The sequence below is a fragment of the Marmota flaviventris genome, chromosome 13 (genome assembly GCF_047511675.1).
Source record: "Marmota flaviventris isolate mMarFla1 chromosome 13, mMarFla1.hap1, whole genome shotgun sequence".
Taxonomy (NCBI): Eukaryota; Metazoa; Chordata; class Mammalia; order Rodentia; family Sciuridae; genus Marmota; species Marmota flaviventris.
In genome coordinates, this window is record NC_092510.1 from 84,463,643 (window position 1) to 84,486,119 (window position 22,477).

The window sequence follows — 22,477 nt, forward strand, 5'->3', positions numbered from 1 at the left end:
GTGTGGATTCTTCCAGCAAAAGGGCCAGCACCTGGCAGTACAGAGCCGGCTGGGGCCAGAGCTGATAAAAAGATGTGGGCTTCTAGGGGCGTCTGCGCCTCCTGCCCCCATCCTGGGTTTTGGTTCTTTCTGCTCCTCTCTAGGTGATTCACTGAAGAAGCAGGAAGCGGTTTGAGTGATCGTGGTGGGAGTGCCGCCTCCTGATTCCACTGTGATCGGTGGTCACTCTTTGGGGGAGCAGTTGACTTGTTTTTCTCACATCTTGGTGAGAAGGGCCCTGGGTGGGAGGAGGAAGCAGGTGTGAAACCTCCAGGCCCAGCCTTGCGTTGGCGGGGAGCTTCCCTGGGTTGCAGCGGGGTCAGGCCACCTGTCAATCCCTCACACTGCTGCCTGGGCTGGGGCAGAAGGTGGCCTGGGTGCTGGGACCAGGCTGGGCCCCGGGGCCAGGGAGGGCCTGGCTGGGTCCCTTGGCAGCAGGAGTCCTCAGAAGAGGTCTGGGTGCACCTGGAGCCTGGTTACTCTGGGGTTGTCTGTCCCCTGCTGTGTTCAGGAGTTTCTGATTTCTTAGTCACTCTGGGCTTTTTTCTCTGCCCATCTGATGGGACATGATAAAAACACGCGCACCTCTCCTTGTTCACGTTGAGGTGTGTGTCCAGCGGGGTCCCTGAGGGACCACCTTTTGTCATTGTGGCTCTCTTCCCTGGGGTGACCTTGTTCCTCACTCTCTTTCTCTTTTTTATGACTATAGTACTGTGTAAGCTGGTGGCCAAGTGGAGGACCTCCTACCTGTGACAATGCCTAGACTTGCCAGAGTTCCTCGGGGTGCCTAATTTCCAAATTTGCTTTTCTAAGTGGGGGAATCACAATGACAAACATGACATGCCATCCCAGGAGCTCTTCTGGGGACCTGGCTCAGAGCATCCCCTTTAACCCTTGCAACAGTCCCATGAGCCTGTCCCTGTTATTCTAGCTGAGGAAACCGAGGCTCTGAGGAGGAAGTCAGTCTCCTGAGGTCACCGGGCTAGCAGGTGGGGAGCAGGATTTGAGTTGGTGCTTCCCACCAAGAACAGGTGCGGCAGGCGCCCTTAGTCTAGACTGTGGTGACCAGGTGGCTCCAGCAGACCCCATATGTCCTGGGAAAGCCCACTGCCTCTGCCACTGATGCTGAGAATGGAACTTTGCTCAGGGGTGATGATGGGCCAGCTGGGCTGGGATGGCAGCGGGGGTGCAGATGCCTCAGGCAGTCGCCCCTGCTCCAACTCGTCATTCCCTGTGGGACTGTGAGGTCAGTCCCCCTGACTCCTAAAATATGAACACTCGATTGGTATTTAAAAGCAGGAGGTCAGTAAACCGATGGATGGGATTCAGGGCTGGGGTCACAGGTGGGGACTGCTGCCGTGGTCACAGTTGTTGGTTCCCAGCTCTGTCCTGCCCTGGAGGTGCTTATTTACCTGTTGGTGAGGGACTCCTTGAGGCCCGAGACCCTGCTGGGGCTTCCCTGTGTTCTCCTCCTGGCACAGGGTGGATGCCCAGGCCCCAGTGTTGGCCGAGTCTGTGCTCCCTGTTTCCACAGAGAGGATCCTTTGCAGGGGTGATGGAGACACCTCACTGTCCCCCATCTCTGTCCACAGAATCAGGGACTCCCAGTAAAGGAAAGTCCTACACGGGCCTGGGGAAGAAGTCCCGGTTGATGAAGACAGTGCAGACCGTGAAGGGCCACGGGAACTACCAGGACTGCCCTGTCCTGAGGCCGCATGCCACGCACTCAAGCTACGGCACCTATGTCACCCTGGCCCCCAAAGTCCTGGTGTTCCCCATCTTTGTACAGGTGAGCTTGTCAGGCTGGCCCCAAGGGTCCCCTCAGGAGGAAGTGAGCACCAGGTGGGGTGTGGGTCCCAGGACGCAGGACTCTCCTTTTGGGAAAGACAAATGGCTTCGGATGCTCAGGATTCTGAGGTCACGTGAGCAGGCTAAAGTCTCCAGGAGGACATGGAGCACAGAGGGCCCCCTCCGTCCCTCCTGGCTTTCTCTTTGTCTGGCCCAGGGCAGTGCATACAGGTGCTCTCATGTGAGGCATCCGCTCCTTGGCTTGGCCAGTGATTGGTTCAGAACTGGCTGAAGGAGAGCTTTGTGGCCCGGGATGCTTTTGGCTCTCCCTCTCCTCCTCCTCCTTCCTCTTCTTCTCCTGCATTTCTCTCACCTTCTCTTTAAAAATAATCTTTATTCCATCAACAAGATAATAGCCAGTATGAATATCGAGATGTGCCTTTTCTGTGTTCACATCTATATATATATACACATTTAAAAAAAATAGATTTTATTCTATGTATCCTTTTGCTTTTTTTTTTTTTTTTAAAGATAGAGTGAGAGAGGGAGGGAGAGAGAGAGAATTTTTTTTAATATTTATTTTTTTTTAGTTTTCGGCGGACACAACATCTTTGTTTGTATGTGGTGCTGAGGATCGAACCCGGGCCGCACGCATGCCAGGCGAGCACGCTACCGCTTGAGCCACATCCCCAGCCCCTCCTTTTGCTGTTTTTAAACAAACACGGTAGCAAGAGCATCTCCCACTCACTAGATGCTCCTGAAGTCTGGGTCGTGTGGCGGTCGCCCAATCCTTTATCACCTGCCAGGCTTGTCTCACCCGTCTTCCCTTCAAATACGTGTCCACTCTTCTCCTCCTTTGCTATCGTAATCTGCTCTGTAATGAAAATCCTGGCACATGAATGGCCTCTCTGATTCTTTGCCTTTGGAAAGATTCTTGGAAGTGAAAAGGCTGAGCCATGCACGTGGAGGCCTCTTTACACGTGAACAAGCTGCGTGCGTACCAGGATGATCCCATTCATTCTCTCATCAGCAGCACGGAGGTGACACGGTCCCAGGGGTGTCACTTCTGCCCCTGCCCTCCTCTGGTCTTCCTGGCATCCCATCCTGGGTCTGTCATAGTCAGTGGATCTTAGAATGCCTGCTTGGCTAGATGCCGTGCGTCTGTGGCCAGCAACACACCTCTCCTCTCTCTCCACGCCTGTGGGCCTGGCCTCTGTCTGTCTGTGAGTCTGTGTCTTAGGCTGTGACCCAAAGGTCTTGACATCCCTGGGGGTTATTTATTGTTTTTTAAATTTTGATATAAAACTAAAATTGATTTTAAAAAAAGTAATGGAAACTTTTTGAAAATTTTAAAATTGCATACCATATAAACTAAAAAGGGCCTAACACTTAAATGTACAAATTATGTCACAAATATGCACTGAGATAAAGGAATTGTCCCTCGTTGCCAGCCTGGAAGCCTGCATGCTCTCCCTGATCCTAATGCCCTTCCTTCCCACCGGCCTGGCCTGATGGGGAACATTTCCTTGCTTTTTTTTAGTTTTACCATCTGTGCATGTTTTCCTAAAAAACATGTTTTGTTTGGCCTTTTTTGAGTGCTATTTAATGAGGACCAGAGAGCATATATTCACGCAGGTCTCGCCTCGTGGCTTGTTGATCAGATCCGCGGAGGCTGTTGCGTGTCCTGGGGACTTTTACCTTTCCTCCGGCCCCTGGCTTGAGGTTGGGTAGTTAGAGCCACGTCACAGATGCACATTCAGCAGGTCGCATCCTGCTGGAACCTAGGGCATGGGGAGCTCTCTCTGAGCTGCATGGGGACAGGACATTGGGGTGAGAAGTTTGGGTGGGAATTGTTCCTGGAGACCTGATGGCCAAGGAGGAGGCAGTCAGCCGCAGTGTGTTATGAATGCACAGCAGGGATAGGCCTCGAAGGGACTCCAGTGGCCAGATCTCTCGGGTGTGGTTCTCAGGATGCCTCCTGGGCTGGACAGCAAAGACCTTCCTGGGAGATGAGAGCAGGACAGAGCCAGGGTGTGGGGGCTGCCAGGGCCTAGGAGCTCAGAGCAGGGGGCAGGCAGCTGGAACCAAGAGACGCCCTCCCCCTCTGCTTGACCAAGTGTGTGGTTGGACTTCCTGTCAGAGCACAGCCGTCACCGTGAGGGCTGGTGGAGAAGGTGACAGCCACCGTTCCACACAGGACAGGCTCATCTGTCTTTCTGTTTCCGTCCCTTGGGTGGTGGGGGCGTGTGGGTTCTTGCGAGGGGGCGGGCCGCAGTCTTCTCTCTGAGGCTGGTTTTGGCAAACTGCCGTGCCCCGGGCCTCTGCACTGCCCACTCACTCGAGCCCTGCCTTGTTTCAGCCTCTAGATCTCTGCAACCCTGCCCGGACCCTCCTGTTGTCGGAGGAGCTGCTGCTGTACGAGGGGAGGAACAAGGCTACCCAGGTAAGGTGGCACGCGTTCCCTGCCGGCCGTCCTTGCCATCCTCTGTACCCTGTACTTTTCTCTCCTCCAGATGGTCTTGGAGTCATACAACCTAACAACCCTTCTAACATCCCCTTGCGCCCCCTGTTCTCTTGACCGAATGGCCACCCAGCCTTTTCCTGCACGCTGCCAGTGACGGGCAGCTCAGTCCTCTCAAAGCTGTTAGGACATCTTTGATGGTTAGACCTCCCCCAGCCCCTAAAGACACCCCATTCCCTATCCCAGCTTCCTCTAAGGAGAAGAGCTGGCAGTGTGTCCCAGCTGTGACGAGTGGCTTTGTCGGTGAGAAGATTCAAGCTGTTAGCCAAAGAGAATTTCTGGAGGCACATCAATTACTTGAATTTTCTGAGTCTGTATTAACCCAAATGCCAGATCCTCTTCTGAGATGAGTCTGATTTCTCCCGAGCACCAGCTCTGCCAGCAGGGGTCAGAGTGCAGGCCAAGCCATTCCTCCCAGGAGTTGGCCCCTGCTTCTCGTACTGGGAGCTCTTTTCTGACCCACACACTCCCCAGAGCTGGCCAGGTTCCAGCTCAGCCCCAGAAAACTACTTGGGAATAGAAATGCTTGGGTACCCAGGGGCCAGGAGCCGAGGGCAGAGGGCTTACTGCCGAGCTGGGTCTGCCGGGCCGAGTGGCTGCTTGGGGCAGTGGAAAGATAAGCTTGGAGCAGGAGCCTGTGTGCAGCCCCAGCTCTGCTGCTGGGTCTCTTGTCACCTCTCCCCTCTTCTTCTGCCTCCCCATCCGAATGGTGGGATGGTCTGTATTCGAGGCAGGGTCTTAATCTTCACAGCCTAAGTATCTGGGCACACTCTGTGCGATTGTCCCTAGAGCAGGAGGTCACCTTTTTTTGTTTTGTTTTGTTTTCCAACAAGAGGACCAGAACCCTCAAGTTCAAATCAGCATTGCTTTTTTTCAAGGGGGCTCCTTAGGTAGACCGCGTACTTAATCCCCCAACACTGGTTTTGCTTACGGTCTTTCTGGATCCCCACTTTGGGAACTTTCTTAAGAATCTCGGCCTCTCTTCTGAATTGCCTTAGTAGAAGCAAGACCTCATCTGGTGAGATCTGAGTTTAGGAGCTGTGCTTGGTGAGTGTGTGACATTGCTGTAAGGTGTGCCGGGACAGCGAGGTGTGACCACACATCCACCAGACCCCGAAGAAGGCCATCAGGGATTGTGGCCACCCTGAAACACACATCTGTCTAAATTCACTCTTCAACCTGCAAATATTGAGCACCCACTGTATACCTTTACCACACATGCATTTTATATACTTGCTTCCGATTAGCTCTTGCATGTCTCCTGGAGAGGCATGATTGTCCCCACTTTGCAGACAAGGAAACTGAGGTTCTGGTGAGATTAACTGGGGCCTGAGGGTCTCAAGGCTGGTGAGGAATGGAGCCAGGATTAGTATAACTGAGTACAGCTCAGAAATGCCTTTTATGATCCCACACTGTCCTGACATGTTTGTTTAAAAACAAAGAAACACAAGCCAAGCCACAGCCATAGTTACACTTCATCCAAAAAATATTTGCCTCGTGGATCTTTGGAACCTTAGAACCAAGAGATGCCCTCCCCCTCTGCTTGAAGATTGAAGGAAGTGATTTGAAGACAAGTAAAATAAATATATCCCTTTCTCTTGAAGTATGATAGCAACCAAATATGAGGATTGCTGTACCCTATCATGTTACTCAGACTAAAAATAGAAACCAATTCCAGAGGGATTTGGGTAACTTCACAGAATCTAGTATTGGTTGGGCTCTCAGTGATCATCCCTGATATTTGTTTTCCTGAAATTTTTTTGTAGTACTGGAATTGAACTCGGGGGTGCTTTGCCACAGAGTTAAATCCCCAATCCTTCTTATTCATATTTTAAAGGGATTTCGAGACAGGGCCTTGCTAAGTTGCCCAGTCTGTCCTCAAAACTTACGATCGTCCTGCCTTAGCCTCCCAAGTTGCTGGGACTACTAGTGTCCACCATTGTGCCTAACTTTTCTCTGTAACTTTCCAGCTAATGGTTTTCCTGGAAGTTCTAAATCTGCAGAGAGGTAGCCTCTCTGAGCAGTGGTTTTGTTTTCTGGAGAGGTCTAAATTGCAGGGAGTTCTCTGTTACCTTCAGCAGAATTCTTTATTTCTGAAATGTTCCCTGTTTGCTTCTTTGTCCCATTTCTTCTCCGGGCATGCTCAAGTTTGTGATGATCTGTGACGATCCAGTTCCACACCATGCATCCTCTGCCCCAGAAGTCACAGATTTGCTGCATGTACCCAGAGGTCAATCAGCAGTTTGGAACTGCTTCATTTAGACGTTCAGACAAGAGCCGCGGAGCATCTGCCTGTGGCCAGGCCCTGTGCAAGGCTGCAGGAATTCTGTGAGGCCCGAGACAGACACACCCTCTTTTTATACACTGACTCACTGAGTTTACCATTAACTAAGTCACCAAGGTCTTTTCTGCAAATCCTGCCCTGAGGCCAGGTTCCCAGGAGAAGGCTTGGTTGGGGCCACCTGGGAGGACAGCCTTCCAGGTTGTAAGGATTCCCTAAGCCATCCCTCAACCCTTGACCCTTGGGAAAACAGATGTGTCCTCAGCGCCTGTGTGGGCAAGACACCTGGAGGACCCCTGGCCAGTGGGGGAAGGCCGCAGGTAACTGGACCCTGGAGCTAGGCCTCACTCTTGTGGGCCCTGGGACGACTCCTGGAGGAGGCCAGCCGATGCCCGTGTGCTGGGAGGGGTCTGAGGCTCTCCCCTGGCACGCTTGCCCTCTGCACCACGGCCCGCTGTGTGCCAGCTCTGTCCTTTCCCTGACCTGACCTTTGGGGAAATTCTTCATTCATGCCTTAATCACTTCCTGTCTAGACCATATTCTCAGCTCTGGGAGTCTGGGCTGGGGCAGTGGCCGGGGGCTTTTCCCACATTGCCCGTGGCTCCTCCCCTGTGCACTCCGTTTAGAACTCTGGGCCTGGGCCACGTTTGACTTTCTAGGCTCCTGGCAGGTTGTATCCTCCAGCTCTGCCCCTGACAGCCTCCCTGTGTGTTTGGAGGTGACAGCCAGATTTCCCTGGTTTGGAGCCTGAGTATTTGCCTAGTGTTTCCGGCTACTGTGGCATCCTCTCTCCTTTGCTTGGACTTTGTATTTCTCTCCCCCAGACAGCCAACCTCTTGAATCCTTCTGAACTCTTGATTATTTTCTTCCCCTTCCTTTACTATCTTACATTTTGGGTCTCCTTAGTACCTCTCTTTAGTCCCTGTTTGGATTCTTGCACATCTAGGGACAGGCCAGTTGTAGGCATATTTGCTCTCTCTCTGGATAGTGAGAGCTTTTGGATCTGGGTAGTGGTTTCTGGCTGTGTAGCTATAGACAGGTCACTTAACCTCTCTGAGCTATAGGGTCTTTATCTGTAAAGGGTGACAGCGTTATTTAAGTGATGATCCATAGAGAGTATTCAACAAATGGAGGCTTCTGTTGGGCTGTATTATGATAGGGTGTGCTGGGAAGTGAGTTGGATAAGATCACCATTAAGATTCCTTTCAGCCCAGAGTTCTGGAGTCTTTGTGTTTGGGTCCCACTGGAGAAGCAGGAGCCCTGAGGCCCCCTGCTCAAGAACATCTTCCTGTTGTCTCTGTGGCCCTGATCCTCTCAATCTCGGTGTTTGTGCAATGCTCAAGCCACAAGTGGGCCTTGAAATGTGTATTGCATACTTTTAAATTACAGAAGGGACAGAGTCCCACTGTAATATAATGCAAATTAAAAAGAAATGAAGAAAGTCAAATCCCCACTCTCCAGAGTGAGGAGAGCCAGGAGTACCTTAGATATTTAAAGAATGCGTATGGAGAGGGCTGGGGGTAGAGCTCAGTTGGTAGAGTGCTTGCCTCCCATGCACAAGGCCCTGGGTTCAGTCCCCAGTACCACACACACACACACACACACACACAAAATGCATATGGAGAGATTTATAGTTTTGTTTGACAAAACTGCATTATATTCTAGGTATTTTTGCACACGGCTCTGTTTCAGTTTATGAGAGACAGATTTCTATTTCTGCCCACATAGCTCTACTTTGTTCTTTTAATAGTTGCATAAAATTGTGCCATTTGAAAGCAGCGTAATTTATTTTATCCATTCTCTCTTGATGGGCATTTATGTTTTCTTTCTTTCTGTCTTTTTTTTTTTTTTTAATTTCAGAAATGCCACTGAGCACTTCCTTCTCTGTTCCTATTTGTGTGTTCTTGACTTCTGTAGGAAGAATCTGAGAAGTGGAGTTACGGGTCATCTCTGACGGCCTGTGGCTCAGCGTCAGCACGCTGGCTTTTTAAACTTGGCTCACCATCCAGCACACGCTCGTGTGTCCTCAGCAGGCTCCAAGCTGACTTTTCTTACTTCAGAAAGGGAGGCAGGGTCGGTTTTTGACATCGCAAAAAGAACATCCCAGAATGAATACTACTTTGTGTTTTGGGGGCACATCTAAAATTGGATTTTATTGCTTTTAACTGAAGGCCACTACAGGATTTCCAAAACAAAGAGCAGTGTAAGCGGTCCGGGCTGTAGAGGATCCACTGGGTTTTTTTTTTTTAGCTTAAAAGTATGCCAAGCATGCCCGTCAGTTTACCTATAATGTCTAAAAATAGCCTTTTCCTTTGTTTTTGGAGCGGCTAGAACATACGGGAGATAAAGTTCTGTACAAGTCTGTATTGGAATGGACGTAACTGGCTTTTCTTGAACTGATTTCTCAATGCAGTTAAAATTACCTGCAAGGTATCTAAATGACTTCAGGCCACATGATGCTTCATTCCATTGGGCCAAGAGGTGGAGGAGGAGCAGGCTCAGGGTTGGAGCTCCTAGGCGTGGGCGTGGCCAGTCCAGGAGAGGGTCTGGGGGCACCTGGCTGGAGAGGAGCTGGTAGAAGCTGCTGGCTGTAGAGGGTGAGGGCTGTTTTTCTTCTTGCTCATTATTTCCTACTTCAAGGAGGGGACTTGAGAAAACTGGGGGCTGTGTGCCCTGCAGAGTGGGTCCCCCATGGGCTGGGCCACACTGGAGCTGCCCCTGGTTCTACCTGAGATGACGAGGAGGATGTGTGGCACAGACCTCCAGGGAGGTTGTGGCTGCCCACGTCCAGGGAACAGCGGAGCAGCTGGTTCTGTCTGTTGTTTCCTGGTGCAGGTGACGCTGTTTGCCTACTCGGATCTGCTGCTCTTCACCAAAGAGGACGAGCCTGGTCGCTGCAGTGTCCTGAGGAATCCCCTCTACCTCCAGAGCGTGACGCTGCAGGAAGGTAGGCAGGGCCTGGACGCACGAGTGCCCCTGCCGTGGGCAGCCAGATGGCTGGTTTGGGAGCCCCTCAGGAGCCTGGCTGCCAGCTGTGGGTCATTTGAGTGTGCTCTCTGGTCGGGCTCTGCCCCTGGCAGCCTCTCAGATACTCTTGTTCCATTCTAGACCATCCCAGCCTTCTGTAGACCTCGAGCTTTTCTGGGAGGTTCTATTCTAGAGATCTTCCAGGGAGGCTACGAAATGGAAGAGCTTTGGACTCAGACCCATCTTGAAATCTTGGTTCTGCTCATCCTTACTGGTGTGACCTTGGGAGATTATTCAACCTCTCTGAGCCTATTTCCTCATGTGTAAATGAAGATAATAATAGTATCTCAGAAGGTTGTTGGGTTCAATTAGGTCATTCGTGCAAAGTGCCTGGCCCACAACAGGTGCCCGATAAATGCTTGTTGCCATCCCACTCACTGTGCCTGCCTGCAGACGTGACTACTGGCCCCTCCTCAGCCAGCCACATGGCCCTGGCCAGAGCTGGGGGCAGCGGGAGTGCGTGTGGCTGGAGCTGGTGAACGCAGCATGCAGGAACATGGAGTGGATTTCTAACCCAGAACTTTCCACGTGCCCTGGTCCGCTGGGGAACGGGAAGCCAGCTGGGAGTGTGTGTCCAGCAGTTTGGTTTGGCGCCTGAGGTCTGCGCTGAGAGGGGCCCGATTTCCTCTCCTGGATCACGAAAACAACAACAGACCTGTTGGAGCACGGGCAACAGGGGGAAAATGTGACCCAGAGAAAGAATTCTGTTTGGGTGGGTTTTGCTCCAGGGAAACTTCCTGACTGCTCGTGGACCCATCCTGCGTGTTGGGTGCCCCGGCTGGCCTTCCTCCTTGGAAGCCCGCTGTGTCCCTGTGACAAAATTCCACTCTCACCTCCCCGTGAGAAATGGCTTTCAACTCTTCCTCTCCGGCTTTCACTGACCAGGGTGGCCACTGAAAAGAAAAGCAAGTCACTTCACTTGGGGCCAGCCCCTCCCTCCGAGCAGGCTGGCTCAGCCTGACCCAGGGCCAGTGGTAGGAGGCGTCCTCAGCGCAGGCACCAGCTTTCTGGGTGCTCCCCTGTGCCCTGCCAGTGGACTCTGCCCTTGGCTTCCTTGCTGCCCGCCAGCTGCTCCCTGCTCCCTGGCACCCGGCTTCCCTGCGCTGGTGCACACCCTGCATACATGCTTAGGGCACCCCTCTCCTCTGCTGCCCCTGCCATCCCGCAGTGCAGACAGTGCAGGCCAGTTGAATCTGAGGTGCCCTGGGCAGGCAGAGCTCAGAGACATACCCCGAGGGGGACTAGAACTGAACCCCAACTCTGCTGTGTTATTGTAGTTCTGGGGCCACTAGCCTAGCACCCTTGTTTGCTCAGCTTCCAGATACAGGGAGGGAGGGAAGAGAAGGGGGCTCCGACTGGCTGTGCTTTAGGTGGAGGTCAGGGTGGGCGGAGGAAGGGATGGAGGAGCTGAGGGCGTAGCTGGAGGTGGGGGTCTGGCTTTGCTGCTCATGTTCTGTGACTTTGGCTGCCTCATTCCCATTTCTGATCGGCTTCTCTGACTGTGAAACAAGGGTTGGGTCAGGCTTCTGTGTTAGCTTCCAGTCCTGACACCCTCTGTTGGGACCCCCATGGGTGCTGGGAGAAGATGGACAGTGCCCAGGCTGCCCTGTCTCCACCCCTTGGGGGGCCTGGACTGGGAGTCATTTGTTTTTTCCCCTCTGGAGCCCCCAGACCCAAGACTTGAAGTTAGAGGAAGGGTGCGCTCCATCCCTCACAGGGACACATGGTCAGGGTGGTGGTGGGGGCCTGGTCATGAGGCAGGAGAGCTCTCCAGATGCTGAGCTGTGTGTCAGCCACAGTTTGGTGCAGGCGTGGCCTCCTTGACCTAAAGACCACTTCTGCCTGCAGAGGGCTGAGGAGTGAGGGTGGCCAAGGCAGTGTGCCTCAGAAGAGATGACCAGGGACATCAGAGCCTGGCATAGGGTTGGCATGGGAGAAGATGTGCCTGCTCTGGATTTGTTGGGCAGACCTCAGGCCTGACACGGTTTGGAGCAGCCTCTGGGGAAATGGTTGAGGGTGAAGGAAAAGGCTCCATGATGCCGGGCAGCTAGGGTGCGTGCTCTGGTGTGTAAGACTTCTTTCTGGGCCACAGTGGGCCCTGGAGTGCCCCCAACCACCCCCAGAGATGGCTCCAGAGGTTCACGAGGTCCAGTGCCCCCTCTGCTTCTCTCAGGGTTGGAGCTGTAGGACCTGCTGTTCTGAGTCCTGGCGCCTGATTTCCTGCCCTCCTGCCCAGGGCCCAGGAGACTCCTGCTGGAGCAGGAACCGGGTGAGGCTTCCATGAGACACTCGGCCTCAGCCCCTGGGGGAACAGTGGTCTCTACCTGAAGCTCCTAAGCTTCTTGTTGTCTCTTTCAAATTAATACATTCACAGAATTCATTTGGGGCCTAGAAGATGTAAAGAAGGGGTGTATCCAGCCTTTCCTGTCGGCTGGGGCCGGAAAAGGCTGTGTCTGTGGAGAATCCACCCGACCCTAGGGACCAAGGACTCCCTTGTGACTTGTCTGAGGAGCCCTCACTTTTGCTGGCCAGGCACACTCCCAGGGCCTGGCCAGGGCATGGGACATTATGGGTGCGCACAAATGCTTGTTGGGGGGACTGACTTCACGACTAAAAGGAGACCAGAAGTACGCAGCAGTTTGGGAGCTGGGGGTGGCTCCCCTCCCCCTTGGCTCCTGGCTGGTGGTCTCTTCAAGCCTGCCTGCCTCCTCCTGCCCAGCTTTCCCCGAGTTCAGGAGGCCTGAATGGCAGTGTAATGGGAACAGGCAGAAGGCTGGAGCTAACAATTGGGACATCTCCGGTCAGCCAGGGCCCATTGTGGTCTCTTCCTGCCTCTGCCGCCTGCTGGCTCTGCTCCTCTTTGTGTTTCTGCCTCCCAGGCGGCCAGCATCACGCCCACAGTGTATCTTCCTGGCCTGCCCTGGTCTCTCAGACGTGTCCTGGAAATGTCCGGCTGACTCATGGGCTCGCTAGCCACCTTGAGGAGCCAGGTTCTCACTTGGGAACTCAGTGGCTTTGGTCCCAGCTGCTAGAGTACTCGGAGTTAAGTCTCAATTGACATTTGCTGACCTGTCCTCAGGGCCCACCTTGGTGCTCGCCATTGGGGCCAGAGCAGAGGAAGAGGCATGTCCCTGTCTGGAGCTCCCAGCCTGGTGGAATGACCTGTGTGGCAGGGCAGAAGTGTGACACAGCAGTCAGGAACACAGGCTTTGGGGGTGGGACGCCTGGTCAAATCTCAGCTCTGCCACTGACGCACTGTGCCCTATACAGGTTGTTTCCCCTCCCTGGGCCTTGGTCTGTGTATCTGGGGAATGGAGATTGCAGCCCTCCTGGCCTGCTTCAGAGGGTGAAGAGGATTTGGCGAATGGTTGAGTTGGGATTTTAGGCCAGGCCTGAAAGGGCTCTGGGAAAATAACAGAGGGGTCAGACCTGGGCCAGGAAGACCCCTCTGGGCTCCATTTAGCTCATGTTTAGAGATCGGCCCTGCAAGGCCCGTGCATTCCTTCCTGGGAAGGGAGGCCCACTCTGGAACTGTTAATGGCTCCCCACTGAGCTTCAAAATGGCGGAGGCAGTTAGAATGTTGCGAGGAAAACCCCAGCACACGCTGCCTCAGAGTCTCTTTTCCACACTAGCCCCAGTCTTTTTATGTGACCTACTTCCTCCAACTAGGTCCCACCTCTCAGTAGTTCAAAAAGCCCCAGTCTTTTTTGTTTACATGTGGTGCTGAGGATCAAACTCAGTGCCTCACATGTGTGAGGCAAGTGCCAGTCTTAATGTTCCAGGAGGGAAGTGTGTTAGCTTTTTGTTACTGTGATTAAAATACCTGGCAAGAACAACTTGGAGGAGGAAAGATTTATTTGGGCTCATGGTTTTAGAGGATTTTGTCCGTGGTTAGCTGACTCCATTGCTCTGGGCCCGAGGTGAGCATGGTGGCAGTAGGGCATGGCAGAAGGGAGCTGCTCAGATGATGGCATCCAGGCAGAGAGAGGAAGGGGCTGGGGGAAGATCAGTGCTCCCAGGGCACACCCTCCAAGTGACCCACTCCCTCCAATAGGTCCCACCTCTCAGTGGTCCATTAAGCTGTCAGTGGATTAATGGATCAATCCACTGATGAGTTCAGAGTCCCCACCAGTGATCTAATCATTGCCTAAAAGCCCCGCCTCTGAACCTTGCTGATTTGGGGACCCTGTCCACTGCATGGGCTTTTGAGGACATTCCAGACCCAAACCATGGCCCTGAGGCTCTCTTTGGGTCAGCCCCCTTCCCCCTGCTTTTTGGTGGCCGCAGTAGCTCCTCCCTGGCCCCCTAGGCTCCCTTGGTTTGTCGTTCTTTTATGAGGCTCTGACTCATGCTGAGTGCTGCCCCCATTCCATCCTCTGTCACAGTGCTGCCAGCACCCGGCTGGGACTGGAGCAGATTCCAGCGGAAGTTTGCAGCAATGCAGGGAGGTCAGGGCAGCAGGAGCTGGCTTCACAACAGACTCCACGGGGGCCCCCCAGCCTCGCTCCTGCCTCCTGGAGGATTTCATGTCCTGGGCGCTCCTCTTCCTCGTAGAGCCTTCCGTCCTCACTGCCAGCTTCTAAAACCCGAATTTCTATCATTCTTCCTCCATAGATCTCTTTGGCTCTGCCCCTGCACTAAGGTCTGCTTCTGGAAAGTCAAGTGTTTTCTTAAAAGGAAGAAACCACCTCCTTTTGTCTTCACACCCCCCACAACACAAGGAACCAGCAAAGCTTTGGAATTAGTTTCCTTCGACATGATGATTTCTTAGGCAGGAGGCCTCCCTCCCCAGCCCGTCTCCAGTGGGAAATTAGGAAGATTTATTCCTAGTCCGAAGTAGACCCCCACTTAGTTCGGGGCTGTTTTTGTCTGGCTCTGGCCCTCAGGAGATTTGGGCCCAGAGAACTACCTGTGTTCCTGCTTGGAGGGGACCTGGCCTTCACCCACCAGCGCCCCACTCTCTGCTTTACTAGGGAGTTGGCTTGACCCACAATTTCTATTTTTACCTTGCTGCCTTTTCTTTGTGACAAATTTTGGTTCTTCGACAATTTCTTTGCTTCAAGTGTGTGTTGCGGAGTGTGCTTTGTGCCCAGTGTTTTCGAGGTAGGCCTTGAGAGGCGGGCTGTGGACCAGGCTGCCGAGTTGACCCCTGGCTCCCCCTCTTGGGGTCCTTGTGGGGTGGGCTGATACATGGCGGGCAAGCGCTCTGCCGCTGAGCTACCCCGCAGCTCTTGAGCTGATACATGGAAAGCACTTGAAGCAACATTTGGACCACAGCACTGTCGCACTCCAGAGATCTCTGGGGCTTTCAGCGTTGCTGTATGGTTGCGTCCTCAAAAGTGACAGGCTGCTGCTGAAGTCGATTGCTTAAAGTGCAGGGAGTTTCCATCATCCATCCCCGTCCTGTGTTCAGACAAGTGTCCCAATGGGGAGTGCTGCCAGGGCCTAAGGACTGGCCCGGTGGCCAGCGCAGGTGTCCTGGAGGAGGCAGCAGCTTCTCCTCTGCACTCGATGTCTCTTGGACACAGCTGCTGCTTCTCGCTGTCCTCGCCCTTGCTCAGGCTGTTCCACCTTCCCATCTTGAGTTCTAGCTCAGGAAGGTCCTCCTCCAGGATGCCCTTGCCAACAGCTGGGGGTCACCTCTGGGCCCTTGGGCTGTGCCTTGGCTCTTCTGCTGGAGGAGAAGGGAATGATTGACAGTCCCTTCCAGCGCTCTGCAGGCGCAGAGGTTGGTAAGTGGTCGATTTGGGGATCCTCGAGCAGAAGGGAGGAGGCTCCAGGAAAACACACAGGAAACCTGCTCAGAAAGCCCGTGACTGGGGATTGCCCTTCCTTGGCCCCCGTGTTTCTTGGAGGGAAACAAGCTCCTCACCTCCAGGTCCCAAATGGCTCCTTGTTGAATTTCAGAATAGCCTAAGGCAATTGGGGTGTTTAAAGGGAAACCCAGGTGTGTGCTGCCTGCACGCCCCTCGTAGCAGGATCGCGGGAAGGAGGAGGCCTCCTGGGATCTATGACAGCTCCCTGTGCCTGCCTGTTGGATGCCCAAAGGGTGCTCAGGGTGCCTCTCCTGGGGATGCCTTTCACGCTGACCTATGGGCGACTTACAACCGTGCATCACCCTGGTTGGCTAATTAGTGGGCTCTGTACCCTGTGCCTTCCTCTTGCTCCTGCTTTTCCCAGGAAGCAGCACCTGCAGCCTTCGGGGCGAGACAGCTGGGACAGCTGGGCTGTGTCCCAGCTGAGACTCTTCAGCCAATGCTAACACCAGCCTTACTTTTTGTTCTTTCAAAGGTTCTTCAGAAGACTTGAAATTCTGTGTGCTGTATCTAGCAGAGGTGAGTCCCTTTCTCTGAACTTGGGGCATGAGGGAAGACCTGGGGCTGGGTTCTGGAGGAGGGTTCTGATGCTGGCCTCCCCAAGGCTCTTGCACGATCCAGGGCAAATCCAGAAGGGCTGCCTCTTGCTCTGTTGAACAAGAATGGCAGTCAGTGTCCCTGTCTCTTAGCTTTGTGGGAAAGAGCAGTGGACAAGATGGCGCTCAGGACAGCTCCTGAGATCTCCTGCTCAGCTCGAATAATGAGGGCGCAGCCCGACAGCTGCACTTCACCCTGTTTATTTATTTAGCAGCCCTTCCTCTAGAGATTGTCCTGGCTCCTGCACCTGCCTTTTTTGGTTGTCTTTTTCCAGGAAGTAACACCTACACTCCACTCCTACGGGGTCTCATCAGTGTTTCCAAAGGCCCCAAAGGCCCCAAAGGCCCCAAAGGTGATCGTACCATTCCCTAGGCCAGATAACACAGGCTAAAGCAAACACGAAGTGTGTGTGTTTGGGCTGGACGGATCCCCGCTCAGAGAGGTGGACTCTCCTGGTTATCCCATGCTTACATGCTTGATTTTGGGATCCTCGAACAGGAGGGAGGAGGCTCCAGAAAAACACTCATTGGGCACTCTGTGCCAGGCTCTGTGCTAGGTGCTTTGGATGCAGAGCAAAATTAGGCAAACAACTTATTGCTTGATACGACTTGGCAGAAAAAATATAGTGAAACCTGGGGGTTAACCAAAGAGGTCCTTGGTGATAAAAATATTGAGAGCCACTGAGCCACACAAGTTCTTTTCAATTTTCAGTGAATTTTCTATTCTCAATCTTGTATCTCTGCTAATGTGTGGGCAGGGCGGTGTCATTTCTAAGGAAGGACTCATTAGGCTCACTCCTGCCCTCTGCCTCCCCTTAAGGCTGCCTCACTCAATAGTCCTGGGAACCTGTCTACACTGGTGGGAGAGTCCACACTGTTCAGACCCTGGGGGTGGGACATGGTCTATCGGCTGGCCAAGAGGAATATACCCTTCTGAGAAGGAATTGGGGACTCCCAAGAAGGAACTGGGGACTCAGTGGCCCAGAATACAGACCCAAGGGCATTGGATGTCCTCCCCTGGGTCAGCCACATTCCCACTGGGACACAGGGAATAGCTTCAGTGCCGGGGGGTGTCCAGTTCTACAGAGCCAAGCGCACAGGGTGCAGACAGGAGAAGCCATGATCCAGGCTGGTCCCCTAGCGCTGTCATTCTGGATTCTGATTCTCTCCAGCAGCTCCAGGACCTTTAATACCAAGAGAGCTTCCTGCCAGGCTGGGTTTGTTTTTCCCAGAGAAAAGCACTTTTGCTCCATTGGATCTGTGGTGTCCTAGCCCTCCAAAGAGTGAAGAAGGGATATTGATTCGGGGCCTTTTATTTCAGTGAAGTGCCAGGTGATCTGACCCCAGGGGGCTGGGAGATTGCAGCTCACAAGCAGCTGGAAGTCTCTCTTCTCCTAATGGGTTCTATTTATGAGAGGCAAGTCTAATGCAAGGGAGAACAGACGCCTGCTTGCTCTGTAGCTGGCACAGTCTCCACAGGGCTGCTTTGGGTTCCGTGGAGGGCCCCAAACTCACGTCTTAGTTGGAACTTCCACCAAGTGACTTCTCTTCATTGTCTGATGGGCAAGTGGCGCCCTAAGCAGAAACCAGGGGGATGAGTCAAGGTTTGGAGAGGTGTTTCCATTCTGCACTAGAGGACCCCACTGCCTGTGTGGTAGCAGCTTTCTAATTGTTCCCCAGCTCCAAGTCCAGAGGAAGGTCACCCTAAGCAGTCCTTAGTCCTGGGTCTAGTCCCTGGACAGGTGTCCCTCAGCCCCTGCAAATCCATGGGACAGATGCAGCCCAGGATGGGCATGGGAGCACAGGGGGCATTGGGTGGATGATCATGTAGGCTAGGGACCATTCCCTCACTTTGGACTAAGGAGGACTTACATTCGAATACTTGGCTTCGCCTTTTCCTGGGCAAGTTATATACTTCTCTGTGACCCAAGGCGAGGAGGCCTACTTTGCAGGGTTGTAATGATTAAATGAGATTCAATGAAACAGTGCATCCAAAGCACTTAGCACAGAGCCTGGCACAGAGTGCCCAATGAGAGGCAGCTACTATTATTATCAGATTCACAGCAAGAGGAAGTGCTTTTCATATTCATTTACCCTCCATTAGCGAGACAACAAATGATTTATTGATCTTTTAAAAAGAAAACTCACATTTTCTGTGATGTGCTTACACAGTGATACAAGCACAACAGATCACAGGCTCAGGAGGAGGCTTGAGACGGACTTAATCCCTGTGAGCCTTAGTTTTCTCATCTGGAGAATGGGAACAGCTGTGACTTTCCTTCTTCCCCATACCACGCACTAGGAGAACTTGCCAGGAGAACTCAACAGTGAGAACATGCTCGCCAAAGCAAGTGAACAAACTTCAGCCATAGATGAAAAGGTTTTGGTTTTTATCAAAGTGAAATTAATTCAGGATCAAGGAGGTGAGGCAAGATGGGGGTTTCAGAGAAGCCATGAGGAGCTGGGTTGTCTGTTTAGATTTGAGGATGGCCATGTTTAAGAGCAGGGGTCTGGGCCCAGTGCCATTTGCTCAGGGCTTGTACTGTTGAGCGGTCTGTGCGTGGTTGACCACCCGTGGGTTATGTGAATTATGTGAGGATGCCTTTTGCATGGCTCACGGCCTTGACCCTGGAGCCTGGTATTGAGGGCAAAGTTCAAGTCAGCATGAAACCAACAAGTTGGGTCACTTAGAGCACACACTGGTCTGAGAGATGGTCCACATGTGCAGGCAGAGAGGGCAAGGGTCCCCACTTTAGGCAGATTGAGGGAGATGGATATTCAGCTTCCCTGGAGGGGGCTGGAGCATTGCTCTTCCTGTTGGCCAGGCCAGTCTGCAAAGCTTGAGCTCCTCAAAATGTTTTCCCATCTAAGACAGCCAGCCCCTGTCCCGGGCCAGGCCTGGGTTTGTCCGTGGTTCCTAGGAAGCCTTCTGGGTCCTCCAGCATTTTTGAGGGTTCCAGCCCTATGCTCTGCTGCTGACACAGGCAATATGGTGGCCATGCCAGGTAGGGAAATATGGCTTTCCAAGGGACATTCCGCAGGAGGCGCAGGGCTAAGTGCTTTGGCAGCAGAATCTTTTAGCATCCCATTTAATCATTACAAATGATTGGGTTTCCATTCCAAGTGGAGCAACATGGCTTCCCAAAGGGGTGGTTCTTGTGGTGTCAGTGAATAATCACAGCTGCTACCGTACACGATTATTGGAAGAAATATTGAGGCACCTCCGGGAAGGTGCTTAGTCCTGTGGGGGCTGGGGGGTGGGAGGAAGCTGTCTCAGAATTAGGGAGGTAGCCCTGTCTCTCTGAAGGGTCCTTCCAGCCTAGGGAAGTTTTCTCATACTTTTGCAGGGAAGGGTTTGCCCTGCTGGAGCGTGGAGCAGATAGTGGTATAAAAGCTACCAGTGAACTCCGACGCTGCTGGGGGACCCATTGGCCCATAGTTTCTTCTGATGGCCTGGTGCTGTGGCTGCTTCTGGCTTTGTCTGCAGGAGAGAGCAGTCCTGCCAGACAAGGGCACTTGGCCAGGTGGTGAGGCCTCCCCAGGTTCTGGAGATGAAACCTCAGCAAATAATTCTGTAAGGCTTGGGGTCTTCTCTCTGGGATTCATTGGCCACAAGACTCAGCGAGGCCCTTAGCTACTCTGAGGCTTAGTTTTCCGCTTCCATGAAATTGCCAAGATCAAAACAAGATCATGGATGGCAAAGTGCTTTTTAAAAATGATAATCAGATAAAAGGAATTATTATTAAGGCAGAATTCCTGCTTCAGAACAGAAAGAGGACATTAAGACTGTGGGAGATGAAGGAATTTGCAGGGCTGGAAGGATCAGGCCGGGGCCAGCTTTCTGGAGTGGTGGTTTTTTTCCAATTTGAAAGAGACTGAGCCTCTCTGGTCAGTGCCTGCCCCACGGGCTTCCTCCTGGGGAATCTTGCTCTTTTTCTGGGTGGGTCCTGCACCTTCCCCTGCAGTGGGAAGAGAGGGCTCCTTGGTTAAGTGAGAGGTGGAGGGTTAGAGTGGCCTTTCTGAGGTCAGCCAGCAGGCTCTTCCCCTCTCTTCTCGGTGCTTTTAGGAAGATCAGCTTCTGAGTACTTGTCTGTGGCAGAGGAATGGCTGGCACCCTGGGGACAGGGTGGGAGATGGCCCCACCCTGAAGGATGGTATCCTATGGGTTGGATTTGATGTAGGGCAGAGAAAAAAATTCCCAAATGTGCTATTAGAAGATACCAATGAGGGCTGGGGCTGGGGCTCAGCGGTAGTGCACTGGCCTGGCATGTGTGAGGCACTGGGTTCGATTCTCAGCACCTCATATAAATAAATAAATTAAATTAAAGTCTATCAACAACTAAAAATATTTTAAAAAGAAGAAGAAAATACCAGTGAACACCCCCAGCACAGGGCCTTTGTATTTTCTGTCCCTTTTGCCCAGAAGAACTTCTCAAACCACTTTTCTTGCTGTCTCCTTCTTAACCATCAGGCCTCAGCTCAAGTTCAGCCTTTCTTAGAAGCCTTCTCTGACCACCCAGCTCAAGTATGACCTTTGTGACATTTTCACCATTTTAAATTATATCATTTATTTAATGATTTATCGTCCTTACCTCCTAACCTGAGGACAAGGACTTAGTCAATCTTATTTGCATCTTTATTACCAATGCTTAGCAGAGACCCTGATACATATTAGGTGCTCAATAAGCACTAAATGAATAAATTATTAAATAATAACAATAGCTTTTGCATGAGGATACCTGAGATCATCCTTGTGAGCTTGGTCTCCTAATAGCTTGGGAATGGATGTAGGTGACATCATTATCAGTCCTATGTTACAGAAAACTCCTGATTTTCCTGAGGTTGGTAGCTAGGAAGTGTCAAAGGCAGAATTCAAATCCTGTGAGGAAGGACCAGGTAGAAACACAGCCTGCTTCTCTTTTCCCTCCAGCTCATGCCCCAAGCTTCCTGGGCTGAGGTCACGTCATCATAGCATTTTGAGGTTACAACCAAATTCTGGTGGTGTCAGCACTTTCATGCCCTGATCAGAACACCTGCCTGGTTGGTGGCTGGTGGTAACCCTGGGCTCCTGGCTCCACCCCACCCCTTTCATGATTTGAATGCTTCAGGGGCCAGTGTCCCTGTGCCTGTGCCAAAGCTGGCCTGGGTTTGACCTCTTCCTGAAAGTTCCTCCTCACAGCCAGAGCTTGCTAAAGTCAGTACTTCCATGCACAGGGCTGGGCCGGGTGAAAAGGGCCTTCCTAGAAGGATTTTATTAAAATGACAGCTGTGCCCAAGGTGACCCTACCCTCAGTGGGGCTCAACTGTCATGGAAGAGTCCGAGCTCACGTGCCAGGCCATGGTGGGCTGCAGAGGAGCATCACTGCCCACCTGGCACTTTTCAAAGGGACTTGAGTTGCTCCTTGGGTTGGTTCTGCTCAGCATCCATCCAATCCATCTCACCTTGACCTTGTGATAGAGGAGTGTGCTGAGTGGGGGAGCAGGGAGGCCCTGGCTCTAGACAGCGTCAGCCTGAGACCTCGGCCCTCTGGATTCCCCGAGTGCTCCCCAGCTGCAGCCTTGTGCTGCCTGCCCCGGGGGTGACCTCACCGTCCCTGGTCCCTGTCCCACAGCTCTCCACAGGCCTTTACTGTGTTGGGAGCCACTGCCTCCCTCCCCTCCCCCAACACAATCCAGCCCATAGCTCCCCAGCTGGTCCCAGAACTCTTTCCCTGCTCCTCTGGCTGCCTTCATGTCACCTGGGATTAGTGTGCATTTGTGGCTCTTAGCGGACGGACGCTCCCTTCCCCGTTGCAGCCTCGCCCTCTGGAGCCCAGAGATGGGCTGGGGCCTGGGAGCCCCTCGAGCCAGGGAGCAGCCCTGACCATCCCTCTCTCTGTTTTCCCTGACGTCAGAAGGCAGAGTGCTTATTCACTTTGGAGGCGCACTCGCAGGAGCAGAAGAAGAGAGTGTGCTGGTGCCTGTCGGAGAACATCGCCAAGCAGCAACAGCTGGCAGCGTCGCCCCCGGGGAGGAAGGTAAGGGCCTCGCCAGCCGCCGCGGCCCAGGCTGCCTCGCTTCCCCTCTGCCAGCCTGGTCCTCGAGCCTCCGCCTTGAGCTGGGGGCCAGCCTGGGCTTGGCACTGGGATCTGGGCACCGAGCTCTTGGCAGGCTGCCTGAGCAGGAAGGTCTGCCCCTTGGGCTTTTCTTCGGGTCTGTCGAGTGAGCGTGACATGGCTCGGGAAGAGCCAAGGAGCCAAACTGAGCATGATCCATCAGTCCTCGGCTCTGCTGTTGGGTTCGCCTGGGGCAAGGTTTAATTTGGCCTGGCTTCCCTGCTGCTGCCAGGCAGGCGGCCCCTCTGCCGTTGGGTAGGCTGTGCCTGGGGGCAGCGCACTGGTGTTTAGCACTGGCCCAAGGCAGACGTGT

General features: G+C 53.1%; 1 protein-coding gene across 4 annotated transcripts in view; it reads left to right on the top strand.

Moving 5' to 3' along the window:
* Rgs3 (regulator of G protein signaling 3) overlaps positions 1 to 22,477 on the top strand; it is a 116,544-nt gene that overhangs the window by 41,796 nt on the left and 52,271 nt on the right. For all 4 annotated transcript variants that reach the window (XM_071600856.1, XM_027949406.2, XM_027949411.2 and 1 more), the window contains 5 exons: positions 1,632 to 1,828; positions 4,187 to 4,270; positions 9,465 to 9,576; positions 15,949 to 15,992; positions 21,964 to 22,086. In XM_071600856.1, coding sequence (XP_071456957.1) covers positions 1,632 to 1,828; positions 4,187 to 4,270; positions 9,465 to 9,576; positions 15,949 to 15,992; positions 21,964 to 22,086 — 560 coding nt within the window. The remainder of the gene's footprint in view (positions 1 to 1,631; positions 1,829 to 4,186; positions 4,271 to 9,464; positions 9,577 to 15,948; positions 15,993 to 21,963; positions 22,087 to 22,477) is intronic.